This window comes from Natrix helvetica (genome assembly GCF_964273705.1).
Source record: "Natrix helvetica genome assembly, chromosome: 11".
NCBI lineage: Eukaryota > Metazoa > Chordata > Lepidosauria > Squamata > Natricidae > Natrix > Natrix helvetica.
In genome coordinates, this window is record NC_138562.1 from 9,043,515 (window position 1) to 9,061,800 (window position 18,286).

An 18,286-nucleotide genomic window follows, 5' to 3' on the forward strand; every position below is an offset into this window, starting at 1 on the left:
CAATCTGGGTCCTCATTATAACCCACCTCGGAAGGATGGAAGGCTGACTCAACCTTGTGCCTGGTGAGATTCGAACTGCCAAACTGCCGGCAGCCAGCAGGCAGCAGAAGTAGCCTGCAGTACTGGATTCTAACCACTGATGTTTGAGAATCTCTATATACATCAGTCAGGAAAGTGGCAGGTTGGTGAAGTATGTTCTCTTAACTCAACAATCTTCAGATTCAGTTCTACATCCATGTAGCAATAACAAATACAACAAAACAAAAAATACATGTTGTAGTTTTCAGAAGCCCATGCCTCTGCAGTGAAGATTATGTCCAATTTCCCAACCAACTTAATACCCATTTGCTCATCCTTATTAATAGAGGTCACTTTTGGAAGTGGCTTTGAACTACTTGGTGTTCTCCAAGCTCAGGGCATTCCTTCTCCCACAGATTCCCTTTGCTCATCGCTCTTTAATTACATTTTGAAATCCCTTCAATGTTGCTATCTTCCCTTCTCAATTAGTTCACCTCCAGCTGTGTCAAATTTTTATGAGGCAGGACAAAATATTGCTTCCGATAACAAACTCTGGATTTTGCTTATCTGCTCGCAGCAGACTGCCCTGCAGGCATGAACGAGCTCACAGGACCGGTACCCGTTTAATTTGTTGGTAAGCTCTTCTACTCTCTTTGGTTCTGATTTATTTTCTTTGGAGGACCAACTTGGCTTCTCTGCTGCTCCAAGGAAGGATATTACTTCCCCATCTTGTATATGTGTGACAGTTGGACGTTTCATTGATTAAGGATGACTGTTGCTCAAGTTAGTTGTCCTATTTCTCGGGTTTTTTTACTCTCTTGCAGGCCCAAAGTTAACACTTGATGTAGGAGTACAGCCTCTTAAAGACAAGATGATGGATCGGGACTTATTTCTTGGAGATTTAATGTTGGCTGACTTTTGTCACAATCCATTGTCCATCCCAAGTTGTCCTTATTCAATAAATTCTAGGACAACATTGTTCTTTTTTTTTTAAACTCACCTTAAAGCAATTTCACTCTAAAGTTTTGAACTCCCTTTTCCATTTCCCATTCCACTTCAGTGGCTCTGGTGGCTGCTTTGAATCCTACCAGTACTTTCTTCCACGAAGGGAGCTGAATTTCTGAATGGCCAATTGAATGTTTTCAGAAACACTGGAAGTCTTTAAGAAGATGTTGGATAGCCATCTGTCTGAAACAGTATAGGGTTTCCTGCCTAGGCAGGGGGTTGGACTAGAAGACCTCCAAGGTCCCTTCCAACTACTATTGTATTGTATTGTATTGTATTGTAATGGGTATACTAATTTATAGAGGATTGGGTATCTTGTAATTGTAAAGAATATCTCCAAAGCAGACTAGACCTCAGTGTGCCATTTTCAGATTGAGAGTTTGGGAAGCACAGGGAAGAATATTAAGTGCTGGAACAAGACTAATATGGGCCACCTCACCTACACCTGGGCACATAAATCAATAATGTCATAACTGTACATTTATTAATTACATTCAAACATATTTGCAAATGTATTAAAAAGAGGACAGGTACGTCTGTAAAAGATAATAAAAACAATAATACACATTAGTATATAAACAATAATGAAACAATATACATAAGCAATGAATTTAATACTAGATGGATTACAAGCTCATAACTGTTATTATAGTTGAGGTGTAAAGGCATTTATATTCTTCTAAACAAAGTTTTTTTGCTTTTTCCTAGCAAAATTGCAAATCACACCATCAAAATCAATCTTTTTTGCAATATCAGACTCAATACGGAGTCTTGCCAAATCTACCAGTCGCCCCTGCGACGTAGTTGATAATTTTAAATTTTTTAAAATCATCTTTAGTTTGCTGATTTTCCCCTTCATGGGCCCCCTTTGAGCTCCCTGGGCCCCGGAACAATGTACCGGCTGCATCCCCCTCTCCTCAGGCCTGGGGAAGCATGTCATAGTGAAGGGTTATGGGAAATTGAAAACAGTGCCATGCAATGACATATTGTTGCCATTAATAATTAAACATTAATCAGGGTCACATTTATTGGTCAAGACCCCTTTATATGAAAACAAACTCGGTGTGAAGGTTCTGAATAATGAGCCCAAGCAAATCAAAACTCCAAGGCTGGAATCTTCCTCAAATAACTTTTTTTTTCTTGTGCTAATCAGGCTAAACTGAAACTAAAACAGGCTGTTAGTTGTTTGCTACAAGGAGGCAAATTGCTGGGAAGCAGAGGCAGATTTTTTTCTCTTGTGCTAATGAGGCTAAACTGAAACAGGCTGTTTGCTATTTGCTACAAGGAGGCAAATTGCTGGGAAGCAGAGGCAGATTTTTTTCTCTTGTGCTAATGAGGCTAAACTGAAACAGGCTGTTAGTTGTTTGCTACAAGGAGGCAAATTGCTGGGAGGCAGAGGCAGATTTTTTTCTCTTGTGCTAATGAGGCTAAACTGAAACAGGCTGTTTGCTGTTTGCTACAAGGAGGCAAATTGCTGGGAAGCAGAGGCAGATTTTTTTCTCTTGTGCTAATGAGGCTAAACTGAAACAGGCTGTTAGTTATTTGCTACAAGGAGGCAAATTGCTGGGAGGCAGAGGCAGATTTTTTTCTCTTGTACTAATGAGGCTAAACTGAAACAGGCTGTTTGCTGTTTGCTGCAAGGAGGCAAATTGCTGGGAAGCAGAGGCAGATTTTTTTTCTCTTGTGCTAATGAGGCTAAACTGAAACAGGCTGTTTGCTGCAAGGAGGCAAATTGCTGGGAGGCAGAGGCAGATTTTTTTCTCTTGTGCTAATGAGGCTAAACTGAAACAGGCTGTTTGCTGTTTGCTACAAGGAGGCAAATTGCTGGGAGGCAGAGGCAGATTTTTTTCTCTTGTGCTAATGAGGCTAAACTGAAACAGGCTGTTTGCTGTTTGCTACAAGGAGGCAAATTGCTGGGAGGCAGAGGCAGATTTTTTTCTCTTGTGCTAATGAGGCTAAACTGAAACAGGCTGTTTGCTGTTTGCTGCAAGGAGGCAAATTGCTGGGAGGCAGATTTTTTTTCTTGTTTTCCTCCCCAAAAGCTAGCTGCATCTTATATTTCGGAGCTTCTTATATACTGAAATATATGGTCCATCAATCAGGAAATATGATTGGTGGGGAAGGTTGGTGAAGTATGCTCTGTCTTTTTATGAAAACAAACTCAGAGTCTAGGTTCCAGCTAATGAACCCAAGCAAATCAAAACTCCAAGGCTGGAATCCTCCTCAAAGAACTTCTTGTTTGGGTACATCATATAAGGCATACTCAAATGGAAAACCAATTCTAAATATTTCCCAGAGTTTCAGCATAACTAAAATAGAAAATGATTCCCTCCCCAAGTGTCACAGGTCACATTGTCCAATTAAATTAATTGGTGTGCTCTGTAGGCACTCCCATCCTCCTTCATCTGACACCTGTGGAGATGACCTTGGTTCCCACGAGAAAGATCACTGTTGTGTCTGTCAATGCATTCCAACCTCTCTCCTCATCCCCCGCCAATAGTGTGTGGCAATTGAGAAGCGAGAAAATGGCTTCTGCTAGTTTCCATTCGAAGTTGACCCTCAGATGTTGCACACTGCTGCATCTAAGGAACATAAAAATGCCATAAGGTATTCTATAATATAAAATAATATATAACATGTATGTATAATAATAAATAATATTAAAATGCAATAAGGTATTCTTCCCTTAGAATTGCAAGAAACTTAAAACTTAAAATTTGCCTTCTTACTTACATTACCTGGCCAGAAAAGGTGCAAAAAAGAGGAATCGAGCTGCCGGTGCCAGCAGCTTCCAGATGTTTGGCACCTGTCTATAGCTTCTGTGACTATTAGGACAGGTTGTCAACACAGCTGGGATAAAAAACCTCTCTGACTTTACCCCCAGACCCAAGGAGGTGGTATAAGCTGCCTTGCAATTTAAGGATTACTGGATTAATCTCAGGAGTTTTCCAGGACTAAAATTAGGAAACAGGTCTGGACTATAAAAATTTTACTGCCTAAGGTAGAGCAACAAATTGCTTTTTAAACATGCCCGTCAAGCGAGCTTTTAATGCATAAAATAGAAACCTCCAACCTTATCTCCTCATATCCTGAATACCAAACATGCAACAATGGTGTTCATATTGTCTGCTTCTAACAGAGCCAGAGTGACGTTATGGTGAAGATGTTGGACTTGCGGAGGTTCATGTTTAGGGTTAGAAATGAAAGTTCATTTAAACTAGTTACTTTTATCAGACCACCTCAATTCATAGGGTTCAAAAATTGGAGAAATACTGTATCTCTAGAGATTCTCAGTCATCCAAGTCATGGTTGTCCCAAAGGTGCTTTTTCAGGAGGCAACTGGACATTCTTTGGTGTTTTTTTTGTGAAGACATTTTGTTTCTCATCCAAGAAGCTTCTTCAGCTTCTCTCGGAGCTGGTTGTGGAGAATTGTGTTGGCAGCTCATCTGTCTGGGACCCGCACTGCATTTCAGACGTTAATACAATTGAGAGAGTCCAGAGATATTCCATGAGAAGAGTCTTCCACTCTTTTGCTCACAACAGAATACCTTACACCACCAGGCTTGAAACAACTTAGAACTATGACGCCTGCAGTCTGACCTAAGCATAGTACACAAAATTATCTGCTACAATGGACAGTCACAGCTGAAGAAGCTTCATGGATGAGAAGCGAAACGTCTTCAAAATAAAAACAAGAGAGTCCAGTTGCCTCTTGAAAAACCACCTTTGGGACAACCATGACCTGGATGACTGAGAATCTCTACAGACTTTTAGCCATACAATTTGGGATGATCACCCTTCGAATGGTGTGGGAGTTGGAATGGATTTCCAGAGGGAAAAAATGCAGACTACAGGAACCATTTGCACCACTCAGGTGACCCTGAGGACACAGACAAACCTCCAAGTGCTTCAATGACCCTCTAAAAGGATGAAAATGACCAGCTGTCTGCAAGGAGTATCAATCCTTCCCTTCCCCACTATCCTGTCAGAGCCGAAGAAGCTTCTTGGATGAGCAGTTAAATGTCTTCAAAAAAAAACCCCAAAGAAAGTCCAGTTGCCTCTTGAAAACTTTGGGAGAAGTACTGTGTTTTCTGCCCGGAGAGAAGGTGGAACATAAATCTAATTCACAAAACATTTATGTCCCATTGTTCCTACAGGAGGTCAAAATAATGCCCACAAACATGTAGATGCACAAAATACACCTTCTCCAATCCTCCCCCCCCAAAAAAAAACCCCACCCTCATGTGAGATAATTTGGGTAGAAATTATTGAACTCCCTTGATGGAAACTTCCATGGTTGAAGGTAGATATTGACTTTGGTTCTTCCTCCTTGTCCAACACCTCTACTACCCAGAAATTATCCAGGAATAACCCGATCAAATAATTTGAAATGAATTGCCTTTCCTTTCAAATGTTTTGCACAGCCACCAGTCTCCGTGCCTCTGCCTCAATAGTCTCTAGAGGTGGTGTAGGTGATGATTGGTTTAATTTGCACCTCCTGCTCATTCTGGGATTTTTGCCAGGCTAACAGTGGCATTTTCTAGCTTTTGTTCCTACCTTATTCCATACAACTGTCATGCTTTGAATCTCCTTGTCTTTCTGTCCATTTTATTTTGATTGCAATGTGCGTGTTTGTGTGTCTGTGTGTATCTGTATTCTCCCAGTGAGAGTGCATTAAATATCCCATAATAGATCATTTTAGAAAACCACATTTAAAAGATGTAAAACTTGTTAAAAAAATCATTGCATTTGCCCATTATTTATATACTGTAACTAACTGGATATTTTGGAATAATATACTTAAGGATTTTTTAATATAATAAATAAATGCTTTATGGCAAAGTATTAACCCAGCCCAAAGGACAGTATAAAATGAAAATACTAGTATAGGAGAAAAAAATGAATCCGATAGTGTAAAATGTGTATCAATATAAATACTTTCTTTTCTTCTTTTAAGGAGTTTTAATCACAGATTAAAAACTCCAGCCATATTTAAACTCTGTAGCAGTGATGGCTAACCTTTTTGTCATTACATGCTGAGAGTGCATGCACATGTGCGGCAGCGCACATGCCTAGGCCCATTCTCATAATGCAATGTGTGCGTGACACCCCATTGCACACCCCATCCCCCTGCATATGCGTGCAACCCCCCCCCCCCCCCGTGCCTCCCTTCCCCCGTGCATTCTCTGGAAATCCCTTCCTACTACCACACCATTCAAAGGGGGTTCATCCCAAATTGTATAGCTAAATGTCTGTAGAGATTCTCAGTCGTCCAGGTCGTGGCTCTTTTTCCGGAGGCAACTGGACTTTCTTGTGTTTTTTTTCCTTTGGAAGACATTTCGCTTCTCATCCAAGAAGATTCTTCAGCTCTTGACAGGATAATGGGGAATGGAAGGATGGTCATTCTGTGGTCATTCTGTTTAACGTTTTAGATAAGGAATTGTTGGGGGCAATCTGGGTCCTCATTGGAGAATGTAGAAGTTTAAGTGCTATTGCTATTCCTTCCTTCCTTCCTTCTTCCCTCCCTCCCTCCCTTCCTTCCTTCCTTCTTCCCTCCCTCCCTCCCTCCCTCCCTCCCTTCCTTCTTCCCTCTCTCATTTTCCTTCCTAGTGGTACTGTGGTTAGAATGCAGTATGGCAGGCTGACTCTGCCCATTGCCAGGAGTTTGATTCTCGCCGACTCAAAGTTGACTCAGTCTTCCTCCTCCTCCTCCTCCTCCTCCTCCTCCTCCTCCTCCTCCTCCTCCTCCTCTTCCTCCTCCTCCTCCTCTCTTTTACCACATCAAGTTGTTGAGGGAGATAACAAAATTTCAGTTCTTCCACTTCTCGTGACCTCAGACATTTGTTATTTCTTGCCGCTGTAGTTGACGTTGAATTCCATCTCCTTCTGGGTCTGCCTTATGCTCCTTTTCCAGCACTGACAGTCTGAACTGCAAGTTTCCTTTCCAAGCCTTTCTTGGCCTCTCTGTCTTTTCCTTGCATAAATGAGCCTGAGCAGTGGAATCAGAACTGATGAGCAAAGAATGGAATATCATATATTCTGCTACAACTCCGGCGTTTCAAGGACAATTCCTCAGAATTGAGCCTGGGGATGCTTCATCTGATCCTTGCTCCTTCTCCTTGGATGAAGAGCCTCCTGAGAGGGCCATGACAATGCCTTCCAATTTTATCCCCATTTGTTCTGAGAGAATGAGAAAAGGCTGCTGGGTCTACTAAAAGATCCATTTTCTCTAGCTTTTCATTCCCAAGTGTACAAGGGGACAACAAGCTGCAAATAAAAGAAACAATCAGTTCCCTCACTGGGGTAGCTTGAACCTGAGCACAAAATCCTCTCTTGCATATAATCAACTACATTATGAATGTATTTTATGCATTATTTCAACAGAAAGTTGGGTTGTGTTTTTTAAAAGCCTATTTACACACAAAGGGACGTGGTGGCTCAGTGGCTAAGACGCTGAGCTTGTTGATCAGAAAGGTTGGCAGTTCGGCAGTTTGAATCCCTAGCGCCACATAATGGAGTGAGCTCCGGTTACTTGTCCCAGCTTCTGCCAACCTAGCAGTTTGAAAGCACGTAAAAAATGCAAGTAGAAAAATAGGAACCACCTTTGGTGGGAAGGTAACAGCGTTCCGTGCACCTTCAGCGTTTAGTCATGCCGGCCACATGACCACGGAGATGTCTTCAGACAGCAGTGGCTCTTTGGCTTTGAAACGGAGATGAGCACTGCCCCCTAGAGTCAGGAACGACTAGCACGTATGTGCGAGGGGAACCTTTACCTATTTACACACAAAACTGAGATCATTTTTTTTCTTTCTTTCCCCAAATTACATGCATATAGGTTTTTGGAAAAGAGCTGCCCTTCCGACGTCCAAATATTCCCATGCGAACTTTCAGATTCATGGGTGGAAAGGATTGGGCAAATTAATCTTTTCTGTATGTTGCTGGCAATTGGAGGAATGGCAAAATCCTGATGTATTCAACAAAGCGTTTTTTGATTGGAAAAGAAGAAACTATCTCTCTTTAATGATCTTTAACGATCTTCCACCTGTTGCTTCTTGTTCTGTCCTCAGGAGCTCCGGAGAATAGGTCAACCCTTCTTCTCTGTGATAACCCCTCAAGTACTGGAAGACTGCTATCACCTCACCCCAAGTCCTTCTCTTCGTCAGAATAGACATACCTAGTTTTGGGCAAGACATACCAAGGCTTTGGGAAAGCAACCTAATGTGTTACCATCAGCAATTCTCATTCTTGTTTTCAGGAGATAGGAACCCTTGCTCGTGAACTCCTGTACTAAGAGTTTTTATAAGAATGTACAATTTTTTTAAAAAAAAATCATCTCTTCTCTGATAGAAACTGGGATAGCCTTTCTGTTCTCTGGAGAAAGAACAAAATGAAACAGCCACTTAAGGGGTTCCTTGCTTGCTTGCTTTCTCTTCCAAAAGGTTTCTGCTCTTGCCAAATTGAAAAAGTAAATATTTCATTCCTAATTAAAGCAAAAAGCATTAGTTTGAAAGACGAGGTTTCTGCTTCCCAAATGGAGTCACTCATATTTCATTCCTTTTCTTTTTCTGCTAAGTAGGAGACTCACAGTGGCGACCAACTCACCCATATATTTTAGGGGTGATCAACCCCAGCGATTGCCAATTCACACTTAGCAGTGTGATTTCTGCACATTTGTTTCCTTGGTCTTTTTTTTTTTTCTTTCTTTCCAGCTTTCTCCAAGGCACTTATTCCATATTTCTGTTTGGCAAATGCATTCATGCTTTTTTTTCTCTCTCCCTCCAAACAGCGAAAACCACATTAAGTGTACAGTTAAATGCAAAGTGGAATTAAATGCCAAGAAATGAGAAAATGCTGAACTGTGACATTGCTGTAATATCAGATAGTAAAAAATAATAATAGTAGTAGTTCACTCCTGGATTCATTAATTGGATGCTACATTTCGCTTCACGGCCACCTCTGGCTGGATGAAAATTTTATTGCTTGCTTTCCTACAATATATTCATTATGCTAAATATGGTTCCTTATATTTACATCACCATTTTGTGTCTGTGTGTGTGTGTGTGTGTTTAGATAGATTCTTCATGCATGTGCTCATAAATGCACACACAACTGCCTCTCAATTCAGCTACATTGTGCACCAAAGACACCGTGTTTTGATGGTGGGAATGATTCATTTTCTTTCTTGTGGATATCTTGTTTTCTCTCATTTATTCTTTTGCAGCGTAATTCGTCCTTAGCATCTTCCCTTTTCAGCTTTTAACCTGGGCTATTGTAATAGTATGTGATCATGGCTACAAGACACCGTCAAGGGTCTTTGAGCAGGGGTCAAACTCACTTTCATTGATGGCCACATCAGGGTTGTGTTTGACTTCTGGAGGGTGTGGCCAGGATGGGCATGGCCAGCTCGACGTCACTCTTGTCGGGGCTCCTGTGGCAGCCCAAGGACTCTGCCAGTGAAAACGGGTTCCCGACCTCTGTTTTTGGCTGTGATGGCCTCCTGCAGCCCTCTGCCAGCAAAAACAGAGCTCAGGAAGGCCGTGTGCAGCCGTCACGGGTTCCGTTTTGGGCTGCAATGGCCTCCTGCAACTTTCTGCCAGTGAAAAAGAGCTCTGTTTTTGCTGACAGAGGCACCGCGGACCGGTCTTTCGCTGTTTCCAGGGCGGCTCCGTGGCCTGGATCTGGGCCCCGGGCCTTGAGTTAGACACGCCTGGCCTAGAGAATGGGCAGATAAGAGACAGTGTAGCCCATGACTGGATAGCGGACAGGCCAAGGCACCCCAAAGAGACCCTGGAGTAAAGCTATAAAGCTGGGTGTCATCTGCATATTGATGATATCTTATCCAGTGGTGGGTTCCTGCTGGATCGCACCGGATCGCGCGCGCTCCCTTTCAGCGCTCCACCTGGCTCACACGCTCCCTTTCAGCGCTCCACCTGGCTCGCGCGCTCCCTTCCGGCGCTAAAACCGGAAGTACAGTCTTGCCCCGCCCCTGGCGAAGCAACGACGCCTGCCTGCGCTCCACCAGCTCGGCTGGGAACGGAGATGTTTCCTCAGCGGAGCGGAGTGCCTGAAAAGACTTTTCTGCTAAAAATATTTATATGGATTCACTGTAACAGGCAGGCCATGTTATTGTCTGGTGTATTGGGTGAGTCAGGGAGATGTGGAGGATGCAGATGTTTCCCATGTCGTTGGCATCTCAACACAAGCATTTCCCAGCAGTGAAGGATTACCTGTAATGAATTGGAGCAGGATCTTGGGGAGAATGCCTGAAACTAAAAGCAATTCCTTTCCTTACCAATTTTCATAGTGACTCTTTAGCAAGATTGATTAAGAAGAAAAGGACGTAGTTGCAATTTAACTCATTCTTACTAAAACAGGGGTGTCAAACTCGATTTCATTGGGGGCCGCATCAGGGTTGTGTTTGACCTCGGGGGGGGGGGCATGGCTGGGGTGGGTGTAGATGTGACCAGCTCAACGTCACTTGTGTCGGGGGCGCCTGTGGAGGCCCAAGCGCTCTGCCAGAGAAAACGGGCCTCCGAGCTCCATTTGGGGTTGCGACAGCCTCCTGCAACTCTCTGCCAGCAAAAATGGAGCTCCGTTTTTGCTGGCAGAAGCACCGCGGGCCAGTCCTTCGCTGTTTCCAGGGTGGTCCCATGGGTCAAATCTACGCATCCCACAGGCTGGATCTGGCCCCCTGTACTAATATGAAATATATCTCCCCAAGTGCATTGGACTGGACCCTTCTTGTCAGCGTTTTTGTGAGTCGCCAAAATGGCAGATACGACATTGGCGTTTGTAGCAGGGTGTTTCCTAAACCACTGCCTAAATCTTGATCAGATTGAGAACTGTCCAATCTTGTACACCAGAGCAGGCTCAAGGGAGCAAGAATCACACTGATTTCAATCAGGAGGCTTAATGGTACAAATTTTTGTAGAAACAAAATAATTATGGAAGTGGTACAAAATCTTGGAGCCTGAGATAGCTACTTAGACTTATATACCACTTCACAGTGCTTTATCGTCGTCTCTTACCGTCTTACAGAGTTGGCCTCTTGCCCCCCAAAATCTGGGTTCTCATTTTGCTGACCTTGGAAGGATGGAAGGTTGAGTCAACCTTGAGCCAGTCAAGTTCGAATGAGTTGAGCTCCTGGAAGTGAGGGCAGAGTTCGCTTGCAATACTAACTTATGAAGAGGTAGGACGCGGTGGCTCAGTGGCTAAGACCCTGAGCATGTCAATCAGAAAGGTTGGCAGTTCAGCAGTTCGAATCCCTAGCGCTGTGTAACAGAGTGAGCTCCCGTTATGTGTCCCAGCTTCTGCCAACCTAGCAGTTCAAAACTATCTTAAAAAGTGCAAGTAGAAAAATAGGAACCACCTTTGGTGGGAAGGTAACAGTGTTCCGTGCACGTTCGGCATTGATGCCGGCCACATGACCACGGAGATGTCTTCAGACAGCGCTGGCTCTTCCGCTTTGAAATGGAGATGAGCACCACCCCCTAGAGTCAGGAACGACTAGCACATATGTACGAGGGGAACCTTTATCTTTACCTTAGGAACTTCTAGCTCTCTTTTATTAGCAGGGGTGAAAAATCTCTTTGGAAATTTCTCATCAGAGAAGTCCCTATCTTGATTTATGGGTCTTTGAATAATATTGAGGAGGAACAAAAGTAGACTTTCCCTCTCCAGCCACCTGTATGAGAGCAAAGAACAGTATGACCATTTTCTACTTTAACAAAAGTGCCACCTTGTGGCTACTATAACCAGAAAAGGCCTTTTCACAGATTAGGCAAGTGAAGGATCTGAAGCTTTACACACAAGGCCCGTTTTTCACTCATTTCTGCCCTCCCCAGCTGCCAGGAACACTCTGGAAGCCTCCTCTACGCTAAGCATTGCCATTTTTGCAAAGGGGGCATGGTTTCAGAAGGCCAAAAATGCTGTATTCAGTGTTTAAGATGCAGCCAGATTTTCACCCTCTTTTTTTTTTTGAGGGAAAAAGGTGCGTCTTATACTCCGAAAAATACGGTAATAAAATATATATTTAAAAATATAAAAAAAGAGAATAACTTACATTTAGGAATCAACACCTCTACTATGTAAATCATAAGGTTTCCAATCTGGAAACTCAGCCTGAGTTTTGCGTACGAGGACATATGTGTACGTAGAAAAGGAGCGCCTAAAATTACCAATGCAAAAACCTGCCTGGAGATGTCTCTCCCCCAAGGAATATTCGGGAGTGAAGCTAACAAGATTAGATGTGCATAGCTAAACTCCACCGTTTAGGCCACTCTGAGAGCTTCAGACAAAACGCATCCAGTTGGGAGTTGGAACACCACACTTAACAAGCGTTTGCAATGGAATGTTGTCAGGATTCCCAAGAGGAAGGCAGTGCATTTCAGAGCAGCAAGAGACAGTGTACTTCTGATAGTTTGCGTGGAAGAAAAAGGGTGAAGATGGTTCCTCTCTAACAGTTCCAGAGGTGGTATTTAGGCTGTTCGGTTCGCTCGAACCGGTAGCGGAAATCGTGAGGGGGGGGGCCTCCCTCCCCAGCTCTACGGCATCCTATTTAGGCCCTTTTTTTCACCAAAAGTGCATGCGGTGAAGGATGTGTGCCTGTGCGGAGGTGGCGCGGGCCCGCTCACATTTGCAAACCGGTAGGGAAGATAAGTAAATAACACCCCTGAACAGCTCCTGGTTTATGTGTTTCATGGTGGAAGTAGTTGACTTTAATTTGGCAAGATTCTGTCTATGGGTGAGGAAGGGTGGAGAAAAACTGTCTCAACGTGTCTTTCTTAGTTTTTGGACCCCAGCAGTGTTCCACAAAGGGAACACAAAACACACCATTTTGGAAAGCACGGGCATGTTGGATCATTCAGACAAGTTTGCAAAATTGTTGCTCACAAATGTATAAATAATCTTCAACTTAACAACTTTGTTTAGCGTCCGTTCAAAGTTAGATGGCACTAAAAATAGTAATTTATGGCCATTTTTCACACCACTGTTGCAGCATCCCCATGGTTACGTGATCCAAATTCTGACTGCTGACTTGTATTTATGACGGTTGCAGGGTCCCAGGTCAGTGATCCCCTTTTGTGACCTTCTGACAAAGCAGAGTCAGTGGGGGAATCCAGATTCACTTAACGTCCCTGTGACTAATTTAACAACTGCGGCGATTCACTCAACAACTCCGGCAACGAAGTTCGTAAAATGGGGCAAAGCTCACAAAAAAAACGTCTCACTTAGCAACAGAAATTTCGGGCTGAGTTGTGAACGTAATTCAAGGATCATTTTGTATCTGAAAATAGCAAATTGTAAAAAATAAAAATACAAACTGGTCACCACATCCTGTCTCTCTTGTAATATGACATCAGGGGTCTGGAAGATGGTGAGATAAGATAGCAAGGGCTCCATCTTCTGCTTCTCATCATCATCTACATTTTTTTAGTTCCAGAGGTAGTTTCCAAACTAAATAGGAAGAGAAAGTTGTTTAAATAATCTTAAAAACCATCCTCATTAAAATGATTCAAATGGAAAGGAGTCGTAATGCCCACGATAAAGTATAAAAATAGCAATGAGTGACTGGGGAGAAAAGATAGGAGAAAGATAAAGAAAGAGAGGAAATATTTTATAATTTTGTTTTTAAAATGTAGATTATTTTCATTTGCTCTTTTCATTCTCCCCTGCCAAATCCGTTAAGTATGCACATGCATTTTTGCTTTTCATTTTGCTGTTTCTTTTTGCACATTTTACTGAACCATCAATAATTTTTTTAAAAGATTATATCCTTTCGGACAAGAAATAGTATTTCAGAAATTGACCTTGTTGCATTGAGGTTGTGGGAGATGCGATGAAATTAATACTGTATTTGAATATATTGTACCATTTGGATAAGAAGCAATTACATGGATAAGCTCAACTTTGAGATTTAATATTTTCAGAGGTTTATATTCTTTTTGAAGTTGATCTCCATCACATGGGAGTTAACATGAGGACAAAAAAAATAGACTTTCATGGGGGGAAATGTTACCATTCAGTATAAGGGAGACAAAAATACGTCACTCTCATTATTCAGTGGTTTGCAGAATTGATTTATACAGATCAGCTACAGACCACTGTAATGAATCGTGACTCCAATGGTGATATATCTGTGGCTGTGAATATATAACCGTATCTTTTTGATTCCTACTTTATTTTAATTCTATTTTAGTGTTTCCTTTATTTTTAAAAATATCTCAATGTGATGAACATTCCTAATTCTTCTCTATTTTCCTCACAATAACAACTCTGTGATTTCACCCAGATTTTTGTAGCTAAGGCAGGACTGGAAGTCACAGTCTCCTGGTGATCGGCCCAAAGTTACCCAGCTGGCTTTCATGCCTAAGACAGAACTAGAACTCCCAGTCTCCTGGTGATTGGCCCAAAGTCACCCAGCTGCCTTTCATGCCTAAGACAGAACTAGAACTCCCAGTCTCCTGGTGATTGGCCCAAAGTCACCCAGCTGCCTTTCATGCCTAAGACAGAACTAGAACTCCCAGTCTCCTGGTGATTGGCCCAAAGTCACCCAGCTGCCTTTCATGCCTAAGACAGAACTAGAACTCCCAGTCTCCTGGTGATTGGCCCAAAGTCACCCAGCTGCCTTTCATGCCTAAGACAGAACTAGAACTCCCAGTCTCCTGGTGATTGGTCCAAAGTCACCCAGCTGCCTTTCATGCCTAAAACAGAACTAGAACTCCCAGTCTCCTGGTGATTGGCCCAAAGTCACCCAGCTGCCTTTCATGCCTAAGACAGAACTAGAACTCCCAGTCTCCTGGTGATTGGCCCAAAGTCACCCAGCTGGCTTTCATGCCTAAGACAGAACTAGAACTCCCAGTCTCCTGGTGATTGGCCCAAAGTCACCCAGCTGCCTTTCATGCCTAAGACAGAACTAGAACTCCCAGTCTCCTGGTGATTGGCCCAAAGTCACCCAGCTGCCTTTCATGCCTAAGACAGAACTAGAACTCCCAGTCTCCTGGTGATTGGCCCAAAGTCACCCAGCTGCCTTTCATGCCTAAGACAGAACTAGAACTCCCAGTCTCCTGGTGATTGGTCCAAAGTCACCCAGCTGCCTTTCATGCCTAAAACAGAACTAGAACTCCCAGTCTCCTGGTGATTGGCCCAAAGTCACCCAGCTGCCTTTCATGCCTAAGACAGAACTAGAACTCCCAGTCTCCTGGTGATTGGTCCAAAGTCACCAGGCTGACCTTTATGCCTAAAGCTGAACTAGAACTCTCAGTCTCCTGGTTTCTATCTGGTGCCTACACCAAACTGTCTCCACTTTAGCCTTCTCCCCCTTCTTTTATAACTGTATGTATTCTTTTTCTTAGTTTTTTTTTTTTAATACTGAGCTTATATAAAATCACCACAATTCTAGAACATGAATGGGGAAGGGTATTTGGTCCATTTTGTTTGTTTGTTTTTCAAATATGTACAAGATAACAAGTATAGGTATGAACATAAACATGAACAAAGGAAGTAAACACAGATAAATGGAGACAGTAAGACATGGATGGTAGGCTGGTGCGCTTATGCATGCCCCCTTTACCGACCTCTTAAGAATGGGGTGAGGTCCACGGTAGACAGTTTGAGATTGAGGGTTTGAGGCTGTAGCAACGGAGTCGGGTAGAGCATTCCAGGCGTTGAGCACTCTGTTGCTGAAGTCGTATTTTCTGCAATTGAGTTTGGAGCGGTTTACCTTGAGTTTGTATTGATTGTTTGCCCCTGTACTACTGTGGTTGAAGGGGAAGTAGTCATTGACAGGTAAGACATTGTAGTAGACAATTTTGTGTACTATGCTTAGATCGGACAGCAGGCGGTGCAGTTCCAGATTGTCCAAGTCCCAAATTTGAAGCCTGGTGGCACAGGGAATTCTATTGTGAGTAGAGGAGTGGAGTACTCTTCTCATGAAATACCTCTGGACCTGCTCAATCGTGTTAATGTGGATTCCTGGCGGATGAGCTGTACTCAAGAATTGGTCTGGCAAAGGTTTTGTATACTTTATAAATCACCTGAATTGTGGAATTGTGAGCAAATTAAAAAACAACAACTGAACTGCCCTTTTTGCATACAAACCATATTCTGGTTTTTCAATTTGTTACAGAGCTGGAATTCTGCGACTCTTCCCATATGTTATGTGCTGGCTACCAGGGGGATCTGCACACCGTTTCTCAGCACGGCTATCCTATCGAGATGGGGTCGGATATGGATACCGAGACGGAAGGAGGTGCCTCACCAGATCAGGCCTTGAGGATGTGGATGTCGGGAATGAAATCCGAACACAGCTCCTGTTTATCAAGCCGTGCAAACTCAGCCTTGTCCCTCACCGATACCGATCACGAAAGGAAGTCTGATGGAGAGAACGGTAAAGAAGTCTCCTTGGCAATCAGTTTTAAGAGATCCAGATTTATTTAACTTTCCTTGCTTTCCCTTTCAGTGTCCAAGTCCAGATAGTCCTCCCAGCCATGGTTTCCTTTAACCTCAGTGTGTTGAATAAATCATAGCTACTAGACTTCATGCATTGCAATAATCTTCAAACCATGCTTTATAATCCACTAACTGATAACCTGGAATCGCCCAGATATTTATTTATCCTAATCCATATATTTGTCCTCAAAAATAATCCCAGACCAAAGATACTTTCTAATGTTGGATTTTCGCCCTTACAAGAGGGACCCCCCTTGTGGAGTACTGTGAAGACAATACCAACTCCACTGTGCTTTCCTGTAGAAGCCATTTTATGGCAGTACGGTAGAAGCCATTTTAAGGCACAACAGGCTCTTAACAGATCACATACCCTGAGGGGTGTTAGAGCAGGGGTGAAATTCAGCAGGTTCTGAACAGGTTCTGGAGAACCGGTAGCGGAAATTTTGAGTAGTTCAGGGAACCGACAAATACTACCTCTGATGGGCTCCAGAGTGGGGTGGGAATGGAGATTTTGCAATATCATTTCCCCAGAAGTGGGGAGGGAATGGGGATTTTGCAGTATCCTTCCCTTGCCACGTCCACCAAGCCACACCCACTGAACTGGTAGCAAAAAAATTGAATTTCACCACTATGCTAGGGGCGTCTTACCCCCACAGTATTTGTTTCCAGAGAGTAAGTCATCTGTGTACCACGTTTGGTTGAAATTGCTCAAGGCATTCCAGAGTTATGCTGGAACATACACACACACACACAGCCATATGTGTGTGTGTGTGTGTGTGTGTGTTGTATTTGTGCTAATAAATAAATAAAGGGAGACTAGTATAGATCTATTTCAATCTATTTAGCTCTCATCAGCTAGCCATACCCTTACTGGGATTTGAACCTGGGCTGTATTACATATTAGGCAGATTTGTTAGCCACTAAGCCACAGGCTCTTCTCCTTATCAGCTGAGCCAGGGAAATGCTATATATATGGCTATATAGAGGAGGAGGAGGAGGAGGAGGAGGAGGAGGAGGAGGAGGAGGAGGAGGAGGAGGAGGAGGAGGAGGAGGAGGAGGAGGAGGAGGAGGAGGAGGAGGAGGAGGAGGAGATGATAGTGGCGCAGTTCCAATAGTGCATTACTGCAAGCTATTTCTGCTGACTGCCGGCTGCCAGCACTTTGGCAGTTTGAGTCTCACTGGCTCAAGGTTATCTCAGCTTTCCATCCTTCTGAGGTTGGTAAAATGAGGACCGAGATTGTTGGGGGCAAGAGGGTGACTCTGTAAACTGCTTAGAGAGGGCTGTAAAAGCACTATGAAGCAGTATATATGTCTTAATTGCTATTACTATAGTGGCTGTATCTCTGCATGGCATTAATCATAAACAAACTGTAATATAGCTTAGAGCAATATTCTCCAAAGTGGTCGATGCTGACCCCCTAAGGGTCAGTCAGTGTCGTTGTTGTTGTTACTCTTAGCATCACAGGTAGTCCTCGACTTACAACAGTTCATTTAGTGACTGTTCAAAGTTACAACATCACTGAAAAAAAAAGTGACTTATGACTGTTTTTCACACTTATAACCATGACAGCATTCCCATGGTCATGTGATCAAAATTCGGATGCATGGCAACTGACTCATATTTATGATGGTTGTAATGTCCTGGGCAGGGCTGTCTTAACAGCTTTATGGCAAAGCAGTGCACTGCGGCCCCTACGGCAACTACTCCCAGGAATAAAAATGTAAATGGTCGATAAAATTAAATACATATTTGCATGTTAGTATTAATTTTAAAATGCAGTAAAATGTAATAAAAATGTTGCTGTATTTATAT

At 43.0% G+C, this 18,286-nt stretch overlaps 1 protein-coding gene across 1 annotated transcript in view; it reads left to right on the forward strand.

Moving 5' to 3' along the window:
* The window catches only part of TENM1 (teneurin transmembrane protein 1), a 384,715-nt gene that overhangs the window by 146,492 nt on the left and 219,937 nt on the right, over positions 1-18,286 (forward strand). The window contains exon 3 of the mRNA XM_081964396.1: positions 16,151-16,411. Within this exon, the coding sequence (XP_081820522.1) occupies positions 16,151-16,411 (261 nt within the window). The remainder of the gene's footprint in view (positions 1-16,150; positions 16,412-18,286) is intronic.